Raw genomic sequence first — 16,410 nt, 5'->3', positions numbered from 1 at the left:
TTTAGTCTTCACGTCGTTTCGGAGCTGAAAACAATATGGCGGCCTATGGCGGCCATTTTGTGACGGATCGGGTTGGAATGCAATAGCAACCTACCTTGTGTGGTAAGGGTAAAAAATTCTAAGTTTGATCAAAATCTGTTAATATTTGTGGATGCTAGAGTGTTAACGTCGTTTTCATGACCAAAAACAAAATGGTCGCCTAAGTCCACCATTTTTCAACGGATCGGGATGAAACGTAATACCAACCTGGTCCTTGGGGTAAGGATGCTGCATGTCAAGTTTGATCAGAATCGGTTGATATTTGTGGACGCTGGAGTGTTAACGGACGACAGACGACGGACGCCTGAGGGTTCAGTACATTATGAACTCAACTGGACGGTAGTCCAGTTGAGTTAAAAAAAAAAATAAAAAAAAAAATAACCACCTTTAGAGGCCATTTTTCCCCGCAAAGCGGGGGTTGGCCTTTTTCGGGAACCGTGGTTGTTGTTGTTTTTCGGTCCCCTTTTTGAAGCAATGTTTTACGGCCGGATGCCCTTCCTGACGCCAACCCTTTTTGCCGCCTTTAACGACAAACAGGGAATTACCAGTGAACTGGTACTCAATTAGCCGACCTCGGAAGGATGACAGGCTGAGTCAACCCCCCTGGCGTTAATTCAGCAATCGACCGGGATTCGAACCCAGGATCCTTGGATCCTAAGCCGGCACCCTAGCCGCTAGCCCAATACCAGTTGAGTTAATAAATACAAATTTGTGTGTTGGGAGTGGGTGATGGTAAAGTGCATTTAAATAAAAATTGTTTCCCAAAAGCACATGCCTGTACTAATCTGCTATAAAAAAAATGAAAGCTATGAAAATGCCAAATTGGTAGCGATTCCAAAATCATTTGATGTGCCTCACATAGATGTTGCATGCACGTGATAAAGATGAAAGAAATGTGTCAAATCATTTTTGAGTGGAGGCTCTGGACAGACGGATAGGCCCCAGAATACAAGGACCCAGTTGGGAACTAGAAAAAAATACATTTGTCAAGTTGATTTTGTCATGGTGAGAGTTGTGTGAAGGTTAGTAGCTCAATGAGGAAGTAGGGAAATAAAACATGTTTGCTATTCTGTGAGTACATTAATATTGCTGTCATTGGATGATGGCATTGGATGATTCATACATTCATTCAATCATTGGATGATGTTTAAGTAAAGATTTATAGTCATTCACTCAGGGACGCTTTATGGGAACGGCTGATTTTTGGGGAGCAGTTCAGATACAACAAGAAAACATTGTCACATGTAGTTGTTTTTAACCCTTTTGGCTTTGGAAGGAATGGTTCAACTGTCATTCGATTCTCCTTTGATTAATCTTTCATGTGCTCTGTCTTATTCGATGTTTGAGCGGAATGACGAATGGGATGTCTGATTTGAATTATGATCTATTTTATTGGGTTATAAATAATTGCACGCATGAATTATATTAAACACTAGTTTAATTTAAACATCTTATTAATCCATTTCGAAATTGTTCTGTAAGGGCATGGTTCCCAATTCCCAATGAATGGAAATATTTTGCGCACATACCAATTAGCGTGGTTGCCATTGTGCACAGTGCGGTGCTATGCTCCTGGGGATGTGTAACTGCTTGTGGGCAGATGGGCTCCATGAAAGCCATTAATTTTTCACACCGTTCCTATTATTTGGGAAGACACACGCAGATTTCCCTTGGCTTTTCCCAAGCTGCAAGGGGAGATTGCTGTGAAAATTTAATGCAAGTTTTATTTATTCATTAATTTTTTTTCTCAGAGGACAGCTGATGCACTGCATCAGCTGTCCTCTTTGTATTTGTACTGTTTTTTTTTTCCGTTCTGTTTCCGAGTTTCCTTTGACATTATGCACCTTGCAATCCTCTTCTGCATGTCTTACCAAACTTAATACAGTTAACCCTTGATTATCGTGGGTTTGAATATCGCTGTTTTGACCAATCGCTGGCAATCTCTGTGTACTGATTTAGTTATCGTGGGCATAATTTTGTGCATGTGGCTCTGTGCGTGCCTTGTGCTGAAAAGAGTGTTTAATGGTTTGCAGTTATGTTTTAAGTTTATTCTAATTCATATTTAAATTAAGCAAATGAGGAAGTTCTAATGCTTCAAATGGATCCATAATAACTGTCCAGGCCCTTTGAGCTGCCTGCATCACATGGTTCGGTTCTAAAGTTCTGCCTCTGAGGCGTACGTGGTTCTGCAGTGACCGACCCTCGGATAGTCTCGGTGCCGGCGAGGTGCACCCTCTATGCCCTGCCATCATGGACTGCATGCTCCTGTTCGTGAATTCTGGTAGTCTAAGCCATGTCCGGGTTCGTGACCGTTCGGGTCATTCCCGCTGTGGCCAGGAGGCCTCTGGTGGTGGGTTTCATTAGCAGGGTTTTGAGCAGGGATTGTGATGGAAAATGCCTGAAGTGTTGGGAGTCAGGAGTGGTGCCATATTCTTGGCTCTGCATTTTGCCCTCGTGCCCATGCCCTCTTTGGGCTCCTGGCTTGGCAGTGTCTGTCCTGGATTTCCATGGATTCGGTTCCTGGCTGCACTCCTGGCTCTGTGCTGCATGCTTCCCCTCGGATTTACCGGTGACATTTTGGGCCTACCTTTGTGTCGCAGACTGGCACTCCCTTCCTGCCTGTCACAGCTGCCCTCCCTCTGCTCGTGACATGTCTGCTCACCACTGTGCACGTTCCTGTGCCCCTCTGGGGCTCCAATCAAAATCATCCCTCCCCATGACGTCATCAATTTTGCCCATTGATTGACCGGCTTGAGTACACCGTCGATTGATCCAATTAAATTGAGAACCAGGTGGTACTTGGCTCGAGTGCCATTGGTTACGAGGTCCATGAGGAGGAAGGAAAAAGGTTATTAATCAAATAAATAAATGCGAAATAAAGCACATTCAACAGTGAAAACAAAAAATACGAAGAGGAGACGAGGCCCTGCTAAACACCTTCTCGCAGACCTAAATTGAGGTTTCCAATATGTATATTCTAAACATGCAATTAAGATCTGATTAATCAGCTAATTAACCCTTTAGCCCCCAAGTCCATTTTAGTTACACTATAAAAATTAATATATAACAATTATATTGTGCAATCCAGGTTTAAATTCACTTTCAATAACACTTGTCTTCCATATAATTTATCAATTTTTCTTGATGACTTTTAATGAATGCTAATGACTCACTAACTGGTGACATTTCAGAAAATATTGATTGCTTATATTTCATATTCGTTTATAATTCATCGAATATGGATGGCCAATTTTACACAGTGACACCAAGATGGTGTTGCAAAGATGCTTCTGAAAGATAAATGTATTTGTCAAGAATGCAGTTGCCATTTTTAATGAACTTGTTAACTTGCGTATTTGTTAAAGGTCTCGGAGGAAGTGCTGCACGTTGTTAGGCCTTCCTTTGACAGTTTGTGTGACCACACAGCGCCGACCAGTATCCAGCTGCTTTACGAGGTGATTGCCTTGCACCCTGTTATTTTATTATCGCTTTGATGGAAGTTGCATCACCTACATTGTATATGGCTCTCACAAGGCCTGTCACTGTTCAGATAACATTCAAGAGTTTTATCATGCTGGAGGTTCGTCAATATGGTGCAGAGATATCGCACGTACCTTTGCGCTGTCTAATCTGGATTCAATTCCCAATCGGACTGTAAACTGTTGGAATAATGCTTTGCAGACAGGGCACCATCACAAAGTGCACCTTACCACACCTCAGATGGACATCAAGCTTGGGTGTGCCTTCTGCTAGCATTAGTTGATAGACATTAAAGATCCCCATGGTGTGTCTTTCAACAAAGAGTCAGCGAGGTCTCCCTGTCACCTGGCTAAATTCCACATTCTTACGCAAACCTACAAGGGGTCTTCATCGGTTTTCCAATCATGGCCCTTGGATAGAATATTGTGCACCTGCGGGCCGAAGTTTTAACTGAGGCTCGGTCCAATATGCATACGAGCAAAGAAGCCAGCATGCTAGATTTTCAGTATTGATCATCAAATGAAGTCGTCTGTGATTAGGTTGTTGTCTTCAATGTCTTCTGCTATATTAATCTTTCTTAATGAATTCTTCCTTGTGCATCTTCATCTGCTTTGTCATGCCATTAAACTCAGCATATAGCACACGGACGTGTGGAGGAAGCCAGGACGTTATTGAGCTCTGGAGAGGCAATTGAGGACATCCAAACGAGTCTATGTCATCCACTCTGCTCTTGTGATTCTTGTGAGCACCTTGCGTCTGGGTGAGGCCTCCAACCGATGTTTGGTCTTCATGATCGATTGCATTAGTAACACCATGCAATGATTGAAAATGATCAGCTTGATGTGCAATACTGAGAGTGGTGACATTTTGATGATTGATTCTTAATGAAGATGAGTTAATGTATAACTTTAGGCCATCTTTGTTTTTTACCCAGTGTACATGAAGCAAAAAGCAGGCTTAAGCAATTGGTTCACTCTATTGGTCTGCCTGTCTACAAACGTCGATTTATGATTAAGGAACAACTTCATTTAAATTGAATATTATATTTTGAACACGACAAAAAAAAAAAAACCTCCCTTTTTCAGACCGTTTTCCCTGCTAGAGCAGGGGTTAGCCTTGCGGGCCCCATGACGACCATCATGATTCCCTTTTTGAGGCAATGTTTTTATGGCCGGATGCCCTTCCTGACGCCAACCCTTTAGTCGCCTCTTACGACACGCAGGGATACGGTGTACCTATTCTAAACCAGGGCACACACCGGGATCATTCATTCCAGCAAGATGGTACTCAATTTGCCGAACCCGGAAGGATGACAGGCTGAGTCAACCCCCTTGGCGTTAAAGGGCCACAGACACAGAAAATCACGTTTGGTTTAATTAATAGATATTGCTTCACTTAACACTTAATCGTCCTTTTTTTTGAATAAATATCACTTGATTAGCCCCCGCCACCCAAAAAACGGCGATTTGATTGCTCATGTGACTGGCTACGTCATCGAGGGAATTTTTGTTGCTGCTGGTAGTTTTTAATAATGATTTTGACTATCAGAAGATTCTTGGTCAGGCAGTTATCATTGCGTGCTGAGAAACCTTTCCCTCGATTACATCACACAGGTGACATCATGAATGAACAACACGATTTTAGGGGCGGGACTCCACTACCAGCTAAAAACTACCAGCAGCAACAAATATTCCCTCGATGACGTAGCCAGTCACAGGAGCAATCAAATCGCCGTTTTTTGGGTGGCGGGGGCCAATCGAGTGATATTTATTCAAAAAAAAGGACGATTAAGTGTTAAGTGAAGCAATATCTATTAATTAAACCAAACATGATTTTCTGTGTCTGTGGCCCTTTAATTCAATGATCGACCGGGATTCGAACCCAGGTTCTCAAGCCGGCACCCTAACCGCTAAGCCAACACCAGGCTCTATATTTTGAACACTGTTCGACATGAATCGGACAATGAACCTACAGTTTAGCAGTACTTTGGCTCTGAATTTGGCAAATTGTATGGAATCTTGCCCCGATCATGCATGCACATAGAGGAGTAAGATAAGTATTTTAGTCTGTCTGGCAGTCAAGCAAAATTAAAAATCATTCCAAACAGGAAACTTTGTTTTTATGGACATCATAAAGGACACAAACAGGCATGAATAACTAATGTAACATGTTAGATATGGTGGTGTAAAAGACGGTGCATAAACAGCTTTTGAAACCTTTATTTTCTATAGCCTTTAAAAGCTTTATTTTATTTCAATTCAATAATGTACTTGAATATGATAAGAACACATCACCTTCTTGTCGCTCTCAAAAACCTTCCGTTTAGCAGTACTGTACTTGGGAAAAATATTGCGCAATTTTCCGCCATCTTGATCAATCAAATTTGCCGCTCGCGCTCAACGTTGGGGAATATCGAGATAGAGTAAAAATGGCGGCCGCAGTAAATATCGATCATGCTCGGAAATGCAGAGCAGCAGTTGAAAAGACCCTTCGTATGTCTTTCTTCGCAAGACTGTGTGGGGTAAGGTGTTCTATGAACTCTGAACTTGTTTTAATTCATGCCTCCGTTGCCGGAGGCATTATGTTTTCGCGCATATGTTGTTAATGTTTGCTGTAATCATATTAAAGATGTGTGTGCTAACCACTGCGGGAAAGGAGGTGAAGCAACATTTTGGGCATGACCCCCTTTTCAAAGCAAGAGAGATCGACGCCCACAAGTCATTTGCGGAAGGCGTAAGTCATGGGGCACGTGGGGCACCCGCTGAGAGGCAGCGAGTCGTAAGCTGTGTGCACTTCACTGGGGTCTGGCCTGTTTGGCAGACCTTGCTCAAATATTTTTCGTTACACCTGGTTACCATGCACGTGCACACACACTTTTGTAAAGGAACTTTTCTCTGAGACAGATTAATTACCTCTACAGACTTATTAACCCTTTGAGTACGGATGACGTCCAGTGCCGCAACCCGCGAAAAAGTTTTGTGTACGGATGACGTTACCACACGTAATCGACTATACCTATAAATAGATAGTCAGTACGTGGTTGCTTTCCCGTACCAAAATGCCAAATTAATCCCGTACCAGGGGTATTTTTATAAAAAAAATAATCCCATACTCAAAGGGTAAATAATGAATCCTTGAACTTCCTTTAATTGAATGGGACTTGATAAAAAAAATTCATCGTCAATATCTATTATCTCCGTTTTATTAAATCATTATTTAAAGTATAAGTTGCTGTTGCTTATGATGCTTATGAAATGAAGTACAGTATTATATTGCTGAATTTCTTGATAAAATGTAAATAAATCTGAAATGCTTATTTACAAGGGTATATTTTGCCCATAATATTGTTGATTATATCCCAAACATATGGTGTTAATTTGTTTGTTCTCTAGGAGACTTAATGATCCATCTGTAGTCACCCCCTTCTCCAGAGACGAACGAGGGTACACCAACTTGCATATCGCTGCACAATTTGGTAAGCATAGTTTTCTTCCCCTCTACTCCCTATCAACTTTTGTCAATTTTCTCACCCAACGTAAAGCTTTTTTTCTTATTCTTCATCTTCATCTTCATCATCTTATTCATCATCTTATTCGTCATCTTATTCGTCATCTTATTCGTCGTCTTATTCATCGTCTTATTCGTCTTATTATTCGTCGTCTTGTTATTCGTCGTCTTGTTATTCGTCGTCTTATTATTCGTCGTCTTATTATTCATCGTCTTATTATTCGTCTTATTATTTGTCGTCTTATTATTCGTCGTCTTATTATTCATCGTCTTATTATTCGTCGTCTTGTTATTCGTCGACTTGTTATTCGTCGACTTGTTATTCGTCGTCTTATTATTCGTCGTCTTATTATTCGTCGTCTTATTATTCGTCGTCTTATTATTCGTCGTCTTATTATTCGTCGTCTTATTATTCGTCGTCTTATTATTCGTCGTCTTATTATTCGTCTTGTTATTCGTCCTCTTGTTATTCGTCGACTTGTTATTCGTCATCTTGTTATTCGTCTTGTTATTCGTCGTCTTATTATTCGTCATCTCATTATTCGTCGTCTTATTATTCGTCTTATTATTCGTCTTATTATTTGTCTTATTATTCGTCTTATTATTCGTCGTCTTGTTATTCGTCATCTTGTTATTCGTCGACTTGTTATTCGTCGTCTTGTTATTCATCGTCTTGTTATTCGTCGTCTTGTTATTCGTCGACTTGTTATTCGTCGTCTTGTTATTCGTCGTCTTATTATTCGTCGTCTTATTATTCGTCGTCTTATTATTCGTCGTCTTATTATTCGTCGTCTTATTATTCGTCGTCTTATTATTCGTCGTCTTATTATTCGTCTTATTATTCGTCGTCTTATTATTCGTCGTCTTATTATTCGTCGTCTTATTATTCGTCGTCTTATTATTCGTCGTCTTATTATTCGTCGTCTTATTATTCGTCGTCTTATTATTCGTCGTCTTATTATTCGTCGTCTTATTATTCGTCGTCTTATTATTCGTCGTCTTATTATTCGTCGTCTTATTATTCGTCGTCTTATTATTCGTCGTCTTATTATTCGTCGTCTTATTATTCGTCGTCTTATTATTCGTCGTCTTATTATTCGTCGTCTTATTATTCGTCGTCTTATTATTCGTCGTCTTATTATTCGTCGTCTTATTATTCGTCGTCTTATTATTCGTCGTCTTATTATTCGTCGTCTTATTATTCGTCGTCTTATTATTCGTCGTCTTATTATTCGTCGTCTTATTATTCGTCGTCTTATTATTCGTCGTCTTATTTGTCATCTTCTCTTCAACTTCTTCTTCCTTTTCTTAATCTTCTTCATCATCTTTATCTTTTACTGTTTTTTTTTCACAATTGTTTTTCTGAATGGTTTTATTGATTGATTCCTCTCTACCTTGAAATACTGTGTTTACTTGCTGACCGTTCTGAACCACACCACTGTTTTTGTAGTATTCCTTTCCTTGTGGCAGCAGGATGTCAAATTGAAAATTGGAGATTTCAAAATAATTTGACTTACCTTTGTATGTTGGTACAGTCTTAGATGCACCAAATCTTCATCACGACTTCATGATTGCACCATGTTCATGTATGCAGGACAGGTGGGAATTGTGGAGATGCTGATGGAGCTAGGAGCCATGGTCAATGATTGCGACTACAATGGTAGCACTGCTCTGCATCTTGCCTGCCTGCGAGGTCATCAAGATGTCTCGGTAACATGCCTCGCTTTTAGTGTGCAAGGGGTATTTGAATAGTTCCCAACTGTAAGCCATATTGGATTTAACCTAAAACCCTAAAAAAAACATGTTCTCTTAAGCCACCAAATTGATTGACTCGAAACTTTACGTGTCATTGACTGGGCATGGCGATTAAAAGTTGAGTACAAAAACGTCTTCGGTCACATGGTGTGGCAGCCATATTGGATTGAAGGAAAATATTAAATAATTATATTTCAGAAACTGCTTACCCTATCGATGCAAAACTTTATAAATTCCATCTATCGCCATTGCTGCATATATTTTGAAAATGATGACGTTGTAGATCACGTGGTTTGGCAGCCAATTTGGATAGAAAACCGAACCTTATCCGATCAACACTAAACTTCACAAACATGATCCCCTACTCATACATATGCAGAGTGTGCATTTTTGATGACATATGTCAGGTGGTTTGGCAGCCATATTAGCTTGAAAGCCGATATTAAAAAAACACCCTCCTTCGAAACCGCTGTTCCGATCAATGTGAAACCTGTCATCTCTGGTAAAAATGTGATACTTGAAAACAGCTGAAGGGGTTTAAATCAAACTTATTTATTTTTAGGACAGTGAATGAGGGAGTCTACCCATTGTGACAGGCAGGGACTACATGGAGGCATATTGGGGATGCAGTTTTATGGAAAGTTTAGTTTTAATGTAAACTTTGTGGCTAACCATGTTTGATTTTTCTAGTTGTTACTGCTTGATTTTGGAGCAAATCCTTCTGTCGAAGACATGAACGGAAACACACCTCTGCATCTGGCCTGCCAGGGAGGACATGAAGGAGTGAGTTTGAGTCATTCATGTCACATAGCAAAATGTAATGCTCTGCACTCAAAAATGGATTTGCATATTCATGAGAAATGCTGCCTTCGGAAGATATGCCTCTATTTTTATTTATTTATTTTTTACTGCCCATTTACCTTGTGTCTTTGTGTCTTTTCCTATATCATCGGCAATGCACAGTGTGTCAAAGCATTGACATACTGTGACAAACAACATCGAATAAACTCTGGTAATGAACGTGGTGACACTCCGCTGCACCTTGCCTCCCGATGGGGCTATGAGGCCATTGTAGTAGTACTGCTGCAGAATGGAGCTGATGTGAACTTTGAGAACCGCGCCGGACACACCGCACTTGCTTGTGCACTTAATGAAAGGGTGAGAGAAGCAGCAATAGCTGTGCTGGTTGAGATTGTGAGCAGTTGTGGTCACTGCACTCGCATGAAATTCTGGAGGGAGTTTCATGGCACCTTAATCTTTCTTCTCTATTAAAGGTTGTGGAGGTGATGCAGCATACAGTTCGACTCTCCAATTGCTCCTTAACTACTGATAAGGTAACATTATGTTTAAGATGGTTTTGTTACATTATTTACTTCCTGTGACCTACTGTGATTAAAGTACTTGATGTGCATGCACACACTGGTCCATAGTTTAACTTTGGTCATGAATGGCTTGCAATCGGTGGAAGGATGAAACTGCTGCAGTTTCATTGTAAATTGTAGAAAACTGAACTCATGAAGTTCTCCACCACAAATGACAGTGGAAAGCAATTTCAGATGTGCCAGACTTCTGCTGTTTAGAAAAAAATTATCCTTCCCTTTGAGCTTGCCCCCCTATTTTACCACATTATCTCTCCTGCGGACACTGTCGAAATGAAACGGCCATGTTTACAGGTAGTTTCAAATGATTGATTAATTTTAAAGCGTTAACTTTTTATGCCTCCGCCGACGAATTTGCTGGAGGCATTATGTTTTTGGATTGTCTGTACGTGAAAGGTTTTCGTTACCGCGTTAAATTAAGAAGGGCTGAAGGGATCAAGTCAAACGTTGTAGTTATCTATAATGATGTAAGGTAAAGATTAACTGATTAGATCTTGGGGTCAAGAGGTTAAAGGTCGGACGTCTCGTTAGGTAATAAATCTGTTACCGAGCTAACTTGTGAACCAGTGGTGGGATTTTGGCCAAACTTGGTATAAAGTATGTATTGTGATGCAAAGATGAACTGATTCGATTTTGGCATCAAAGGTCAGAGGTCATGTCAGGTAAAAATATGATACATGAGAACAGCTGAAGGGATTTAAATCAAAGTTAGTACACGTATCATGTATAATGATGTAATATTGTGGGCGGAGGCATATCGGTCATTGCCGCGACGTCAGAAAGTGCCATTCTTGTATTAATTATACTAGCAACAGTACCCGCCCTAAGGGCGAGGCTTCAATTTGGAAGCCCAAATGAAAAGGCAAAATATCAGAAATTGAAGGCTTTTTTTGTTTTAAACGATTCATATAAACATCCGTTGAATCATGTCATGCAAATCATCAAAATCTTAACAGTACATGGCACCCATTTTGAAAAAAGATTGAATTCTGCAAAACGGAAGCGGCCGCTACACGTCTTTCTCAGTCGCACGTTTCTGTGAAGAGTGCGCGCCGAATCTGTAACACGGAAGCGGCTGCTTCACCTGTTTCTCGATCGCTTTGCACACGCTGCCGTGTTACTTCGGAGCCGCACGTTTATATAGGAAGAGTTTGTCAGGAGTCGATCTACTCTCTCCTGGTACGTATAATTTCAACAAAAGCCACATCACTGTTCATATCGGTAAATATTATTCTATCGTGTTTTGAAAAACTGGAAAATTGGAAAAATTGGAAAAACAATATAGCCTATTTTACTTCAGGGGGTCCTAGGATTACCCACCCAAAATATCGTTGCGATCAGTTCAGCCGTTTTTGCGGTACCTTAGAACAAACGAACAGACGGACGGACATTTGGTGAATTATAGTAAGATTCATAGCACTACCATTATCGGGACTGGCCGGATATTCTTGAGGTATGTGCACTTGATTCAGCTGTCTAGTTTTTGTTCTGATCTCGGCCCAGCTATGAACTGTCATCCTGGTGTTTCACCGGCAGAGTGAGGCACCAATCTGTGTGCCATCCCTCGGATGGACGTTAAACCGGGTGTCCCGCATACTGCCATTTTTTGGTAGACATTTAAAGATCCCACGGTATCTATCGCTGGCACCATGAACAAATTACAAATTCCCGTCACCTTCAGTCAAGCGTCAGGCCTGGCCAGCCGGTACGTGGTAGACTTCGATCAAAAATATTCCCAAAACGACCCCACAATAAGGTGGGAATAATTGGAGCTGTTGTAGTAGTAGTAGTAGTAGTAGTAGTGGTGGTAGTAGTAGTGGTAGTGGTAGTAGTAATAGCAGCAGCAGCAACAACACTAATAGTAGTTGTAGTATTAATTGTAGTAGTTGATGACAGCAGTTGCACTTCATATTGTGTTTGTGCACATGTTGGATTATTTATTATTCTTTTTTTTTTTGATTTGCATTGGCAGGTCTGTGCTGTAGCCTGAACATCCCAAAGTAGCATCTCTGCTGAATCCAAAAATGTCGGCCATCATCACTGCACCAAATATATGACTGTTTGGTGCACTCCAATGCTTTGTTTCTTTTTTTTGTCATGTAGGATTTTGAACACCGAAGTGATGTTGCCAATACTGATTACAGTCCTACTGGTAGCAGTCGCTGCTCTTCATGTACATCCTGTACAAGTGTTGTACTCAAAGATGCTCCAAACTCAGATGAAGACGAGGAAAAACATCATGTGGTGAGCATTGCCTTTCTCTGTATACTTTATTACCCATTTCCATGATGTCACCTTTTAAAAGGGACATTTGGAGGTGCTTTTGCATTTGCTGTTGTAATATGGATTGACAAGTTGACCTTCCTAAATCAAACAAAACGTTTAGTGTTGATCACTTGCCATAATACCATGTCCCATGAAAAATAACGGCATGCATATCTGGTCACACATGATCTCTTGTCAATCTATTGAATGAAAACAAATGTTTCTCCACTGTTTTTGCTCAAGCATAAATATTCATATTGTGTATGGACATTATTTTGGAATTTGTAATTAAAATGAACTTCGTTATTCTTTTAATGACGTGTTTCAATCATAATTTCAAGAACAACTCTGGCTGTGCCCCTTCTGGTTGCACCATCACATGTGCACTTCGTGCATTGTTCACTTTGTACTGTTTACATCGTCGATCTCCGCAAGCAGAGAGATAGTGTTCTCCAATTCAGCACCACCAAACTGCATTGATTTGCTTGTCCTGCCACACCCAGCTGCACCATTGACAGTGAGGAGGATTAATTTAGATCATTATTATTAGGTCAACACAATTGTAATGAAATCATCGATCGTCCTCTGCGTGGGATTACATTGAAGAATATTTTTATTGCTCGGGAGAGGGAATCTGACTTTTATACACAAAGAACATACCAAAATACAAAGGTACTTGAAGTACCTATCAACAAGTAGTCAAGTACAGCAAAGGAACCTCCAAATACAGAACAGTAACATAATTTTGGCCAGGACCCCTCTCTCTCAGTCCCTCTCGGTGATTTCGATTTTGTAGTCTCGAAAGTGGCCGATTATCTCATCATCAAGGCCACAGCAGATGTAATTCAATGTTTTGAATCCACAAAATTATGCCGCAAGATAAGACACCCAGGAATGGCTCAAGACAAAATGCTCGACTGTTCTGAAATGAAGAAAGAGAATAGTCTGAGTTTTTGAAGAAGTAAAAAAAAATCTGCTTTTTGAAAAGGGGAAGGTCATAAGAATTTGGAAAGACATGAGAAGGTAAAGAGTTCCAGAGTTTGGCTGTGGATGGGAAAAAACAAACATCACAGCGGCCCACCCTTGAGTTGCCAATGGCCACACAATAATCATGAGATGTAGTGGCTTGTCGAGTATTCCGTGGTCATGCGAATGGTGGAGGTATACAAGCAGCAAGAGCAACAAGTACACATACATTCAAAGTACACCGCCCCCTTGCCAAATAATTAAATATCCTACAGTGCAGCTCATAGAGGCTGCTTTGGGAAGGAGAGGTATACGCTAATTCATTGATTAATTGTATAATTAAAATCAATAAAAGATTATCACAAATTATTTTCTTAATCAATTGGCTAATAGCATAACTAAACCACTCGTGCTTCATCCGAAGATGTATCTTTTAGAAATTTCATTAAATAAGTCATTAATAAAAAATTAAATAACTAATTGATTCACCAATAAATAATTAATCGATTAAATGATTAATCAATAAATCAAAAATATCCTTGATAGCCACATCACTTGGTCACTGTCATGTCCAAATATTAGCTTCCCAGCTCAAAAGGTGCCTGAGATATTGGCCAAATGATAAAGAAAATAAAGAAATGATTAATAATGAAAATAAATAAATAATCATTTAAAAATTAAATTATTAATCAATTCGGTCAGAGAACACATAAACCACCATCATTTCATCAGAATCTGTAACTTAAAAAAAAAAAAAATTGTCATTAATCGAATAATTAAATAATTAATCGATTAATTGATTAATTAATAAATCAAAAATAGCCTTTGCAGCCAAATCACCTGGTCATTGGCATGTCCAAATATCAGCTTCCTAACTCAAAAGGTGCCTGAGTTAATGGTCAGAAGAGAAAGGAAATTTGATTAATTAAATAAGTACTTAATTAATCGCTAATAATTAAATAACTCCTCAATTAATTGATTATTCAAAAAACAAAAAATAATGTTTTTGACAAAGGACTTGCTCACTACTGTGCCGAAATTTCAGCTTCCTAGCTCAAAGGATGGCTGAGATATCGTCCGGACAAACAAACAAGAAAGAAAACAAACAAACAAACAAAGAAGAAAGAAAACAAACAAACAACCAGAGTGAAAACTGAGTACTCCCTTTCAGCGTGCGTCACTGCCGAGCCCCCTTCGGTGCCCAGCAATGACGATTTGCAATACCTGGAGATGGCAAAGGAAAGGTGCGGTGTACAGTACTCTCTACAAGGATGAATCGATGCTTTATATCGTTGAAGCAACTGTTGAGAGGAGAAGAATCTTTGACATCTGAACAGGACGCTTAGTTTCTTCGAGGCAGTCTTAGCTATTTGTGTAATGTGTGGATTCCAGGATAAATTTGATGTTCGGGTAATACCTAGTAGGTTTATTGAATTGCATTGTGTAGTTTTATAGCTATCAAAGGAGATTGGAGAGTTGAGAGGAGTTTTAGAGAGGGATGGGACAAAATTGAGTTTTAGAAGCATGAAACTTAACTGGTGTATTGACAGAGCTTGAGCAAATCTGCAAGGAAGAATGGGAGAAACTCCCCATATCAAGATGTGCAAAACTGATAGACATACCCAAGAAGACTCGAAGCTGTAATCACTGCCAAAGGCGCTTCTATAAAGTATTGACTCTGGGTTGAATACTTATGTAAATTAGATATTTCTTCATTTCATTTTTAATTATTTTGCATTAAAAATATATATATATTCCACTTTGTTCTACACATAATACCCCATAATATCAGTGACAAATAAATCTCAATTAAATTCAGGCTGTAACAACAAATGTGAAAAAAGTAAAGGGGTGTGAATACTTTCTGAAGGTACTGTATATAGCACAATATCTCAGAGTTGAGGAAGGATTCAGATGAAACTTGGTGTACAGGTTGGGTGTGACATGGAAGAATCGATTAAATTTTGGTGAAGATCTGAATCTGTATCCTGATACGAGGGATAACTGAAATGGTTCTTCACCATTGAATGATTGGGCTAAAAACGATATATCTCACCTATCAGTGGGATGCAAAATATAAACTGTTCAGCCTGGCAGAGGCATGCTCTCTACAGAGTGCCATTCTAGTCTTGGTATGTTTAAAAACTCCTTTTGTGTGTCCTTCCTGTTAGGTGGACAAGCTGTTGACAGCAGTTGCAGACGGAGACGTGCCAATGGTAAGACTTCATGCTGTAAACGAATTAAATCATTAACACACTTCGAGATTGAGAAAGTGAAGCATGTACATTTAAGAACAGTCAATTTAAGTTGACTAGTCAATAAGTCAAGCCATTTTTTAATGTTATTTGGGAAATTTATTAATAACAGTGATGAAAGACCAGAGCGCATATAAATGCAAGGAGTGATGCAGTTGGTGGAAAAGGGATATAACATGGGCAGATGTTCTCGCCTCTCTTGATGCTACACAAATGCTGTCTTTTCACTATTGCCAAGGTCATCCAGTGTTTATTAGCATGGCTGGTCCAGAATACCTTCATATTACGAAATATCATACGTCTCACATCTCTTCATTGAGTTTCAAAAAGTCTCTACAATGACTCATTGTATTGCATTCTCGTTTTACCAATAAGTCTATATGTTTGTTCAAAAAAGATTCTCTGTGAAATGTCCCAATCGGAGACGAAACTTCTTTATAATGCATAATGTCAATGCGAATACAGTGTGCAAGTAAATTGCAAGGGATTTCTGTTGTAAATTCCTGTTGCAATGGTCTGCACCAACGGTTCAGCTGTGTGTTTACCCTTGCACTCTATTTGCATGCGTGTTGAAGCTAGCATTGCCATCGATGCACATTTGAGGAATTATCACGCTATTAGCTTTCATGCAGGAGCCCACGTAACTCTACTTTGCTATTGTCTATTTTCTGCACCAATTCATTTTCGGGTTTTCATGTTCATTCATTCTGCACCAATAATTAATATTGTATGTGCCGGAGGTTTTTATTTTGTCATTTGCTACC

General features: G+C 39.6%; 1 protein-coding gene across 2 annotated transcripts in view; it reads left to right on the top strand.

The window, feature by feature from the left end:
* Positions 1-16,410, top strand: part of ANKRD27 (ankyrin repeat domain 27) — a 147,193-nt gene that overhangs the window by 121,797 nt on the left and 8,986 nt on the right. For both annotated transcript variants that reach the window (XM_068129248.2, XM_068129247.2), the window contains exons 13-21: positions 3,405-3,494; positions 4,152-4,279; positions 6,912-6,994; positions 8,621-8,736; positions 9,472-9,564; positions 9,745-9,939; positions 10,056-10,115; positions 12,264-12,404; positions 15,563-15,607. In XM_068129248.2, the coding sequence (XP_067985349.2) occupies positions 3,405-3,494; positions 4,152-4,279; positions 6,912-6,994; positions 8,621-8,736; positions 9,472-9,564; positions 9,745-9,939; positions 10,056-10,115; positions 12,264-12,404; positions 15,563-15,607 (951 nt within the window). The remainder of the gene's footprint in view (positions 1-3,404; positions 3,495-4,151; positions 4,280-6,911; positions 6,995-8,620; positions 8,737-9,471; positions 9,565-9,744; positions 9,940-10,055; positions 10,116-12,263; positions 12,405-15,562; positions 15,608-16,410) is intronic.

Source organism: Myxine glutinosa, chromosome 9 (genome assembly GCF_964187855.1).
Source record: "Myxine glutinosa chromosome 9, kmMyxGlut1.1, whole genome shotgun sequence".
In the NCBI taxonomy this organism is placed as follows: Eukaryota; Metazoa; Chordata; class Myxini; order Myxiniformes; family Myxinidae; genus Myxine; species Myxine glutinosa.
This window is presented reverse-complemented; position numbering and strand designations above follow the sequence as displayed.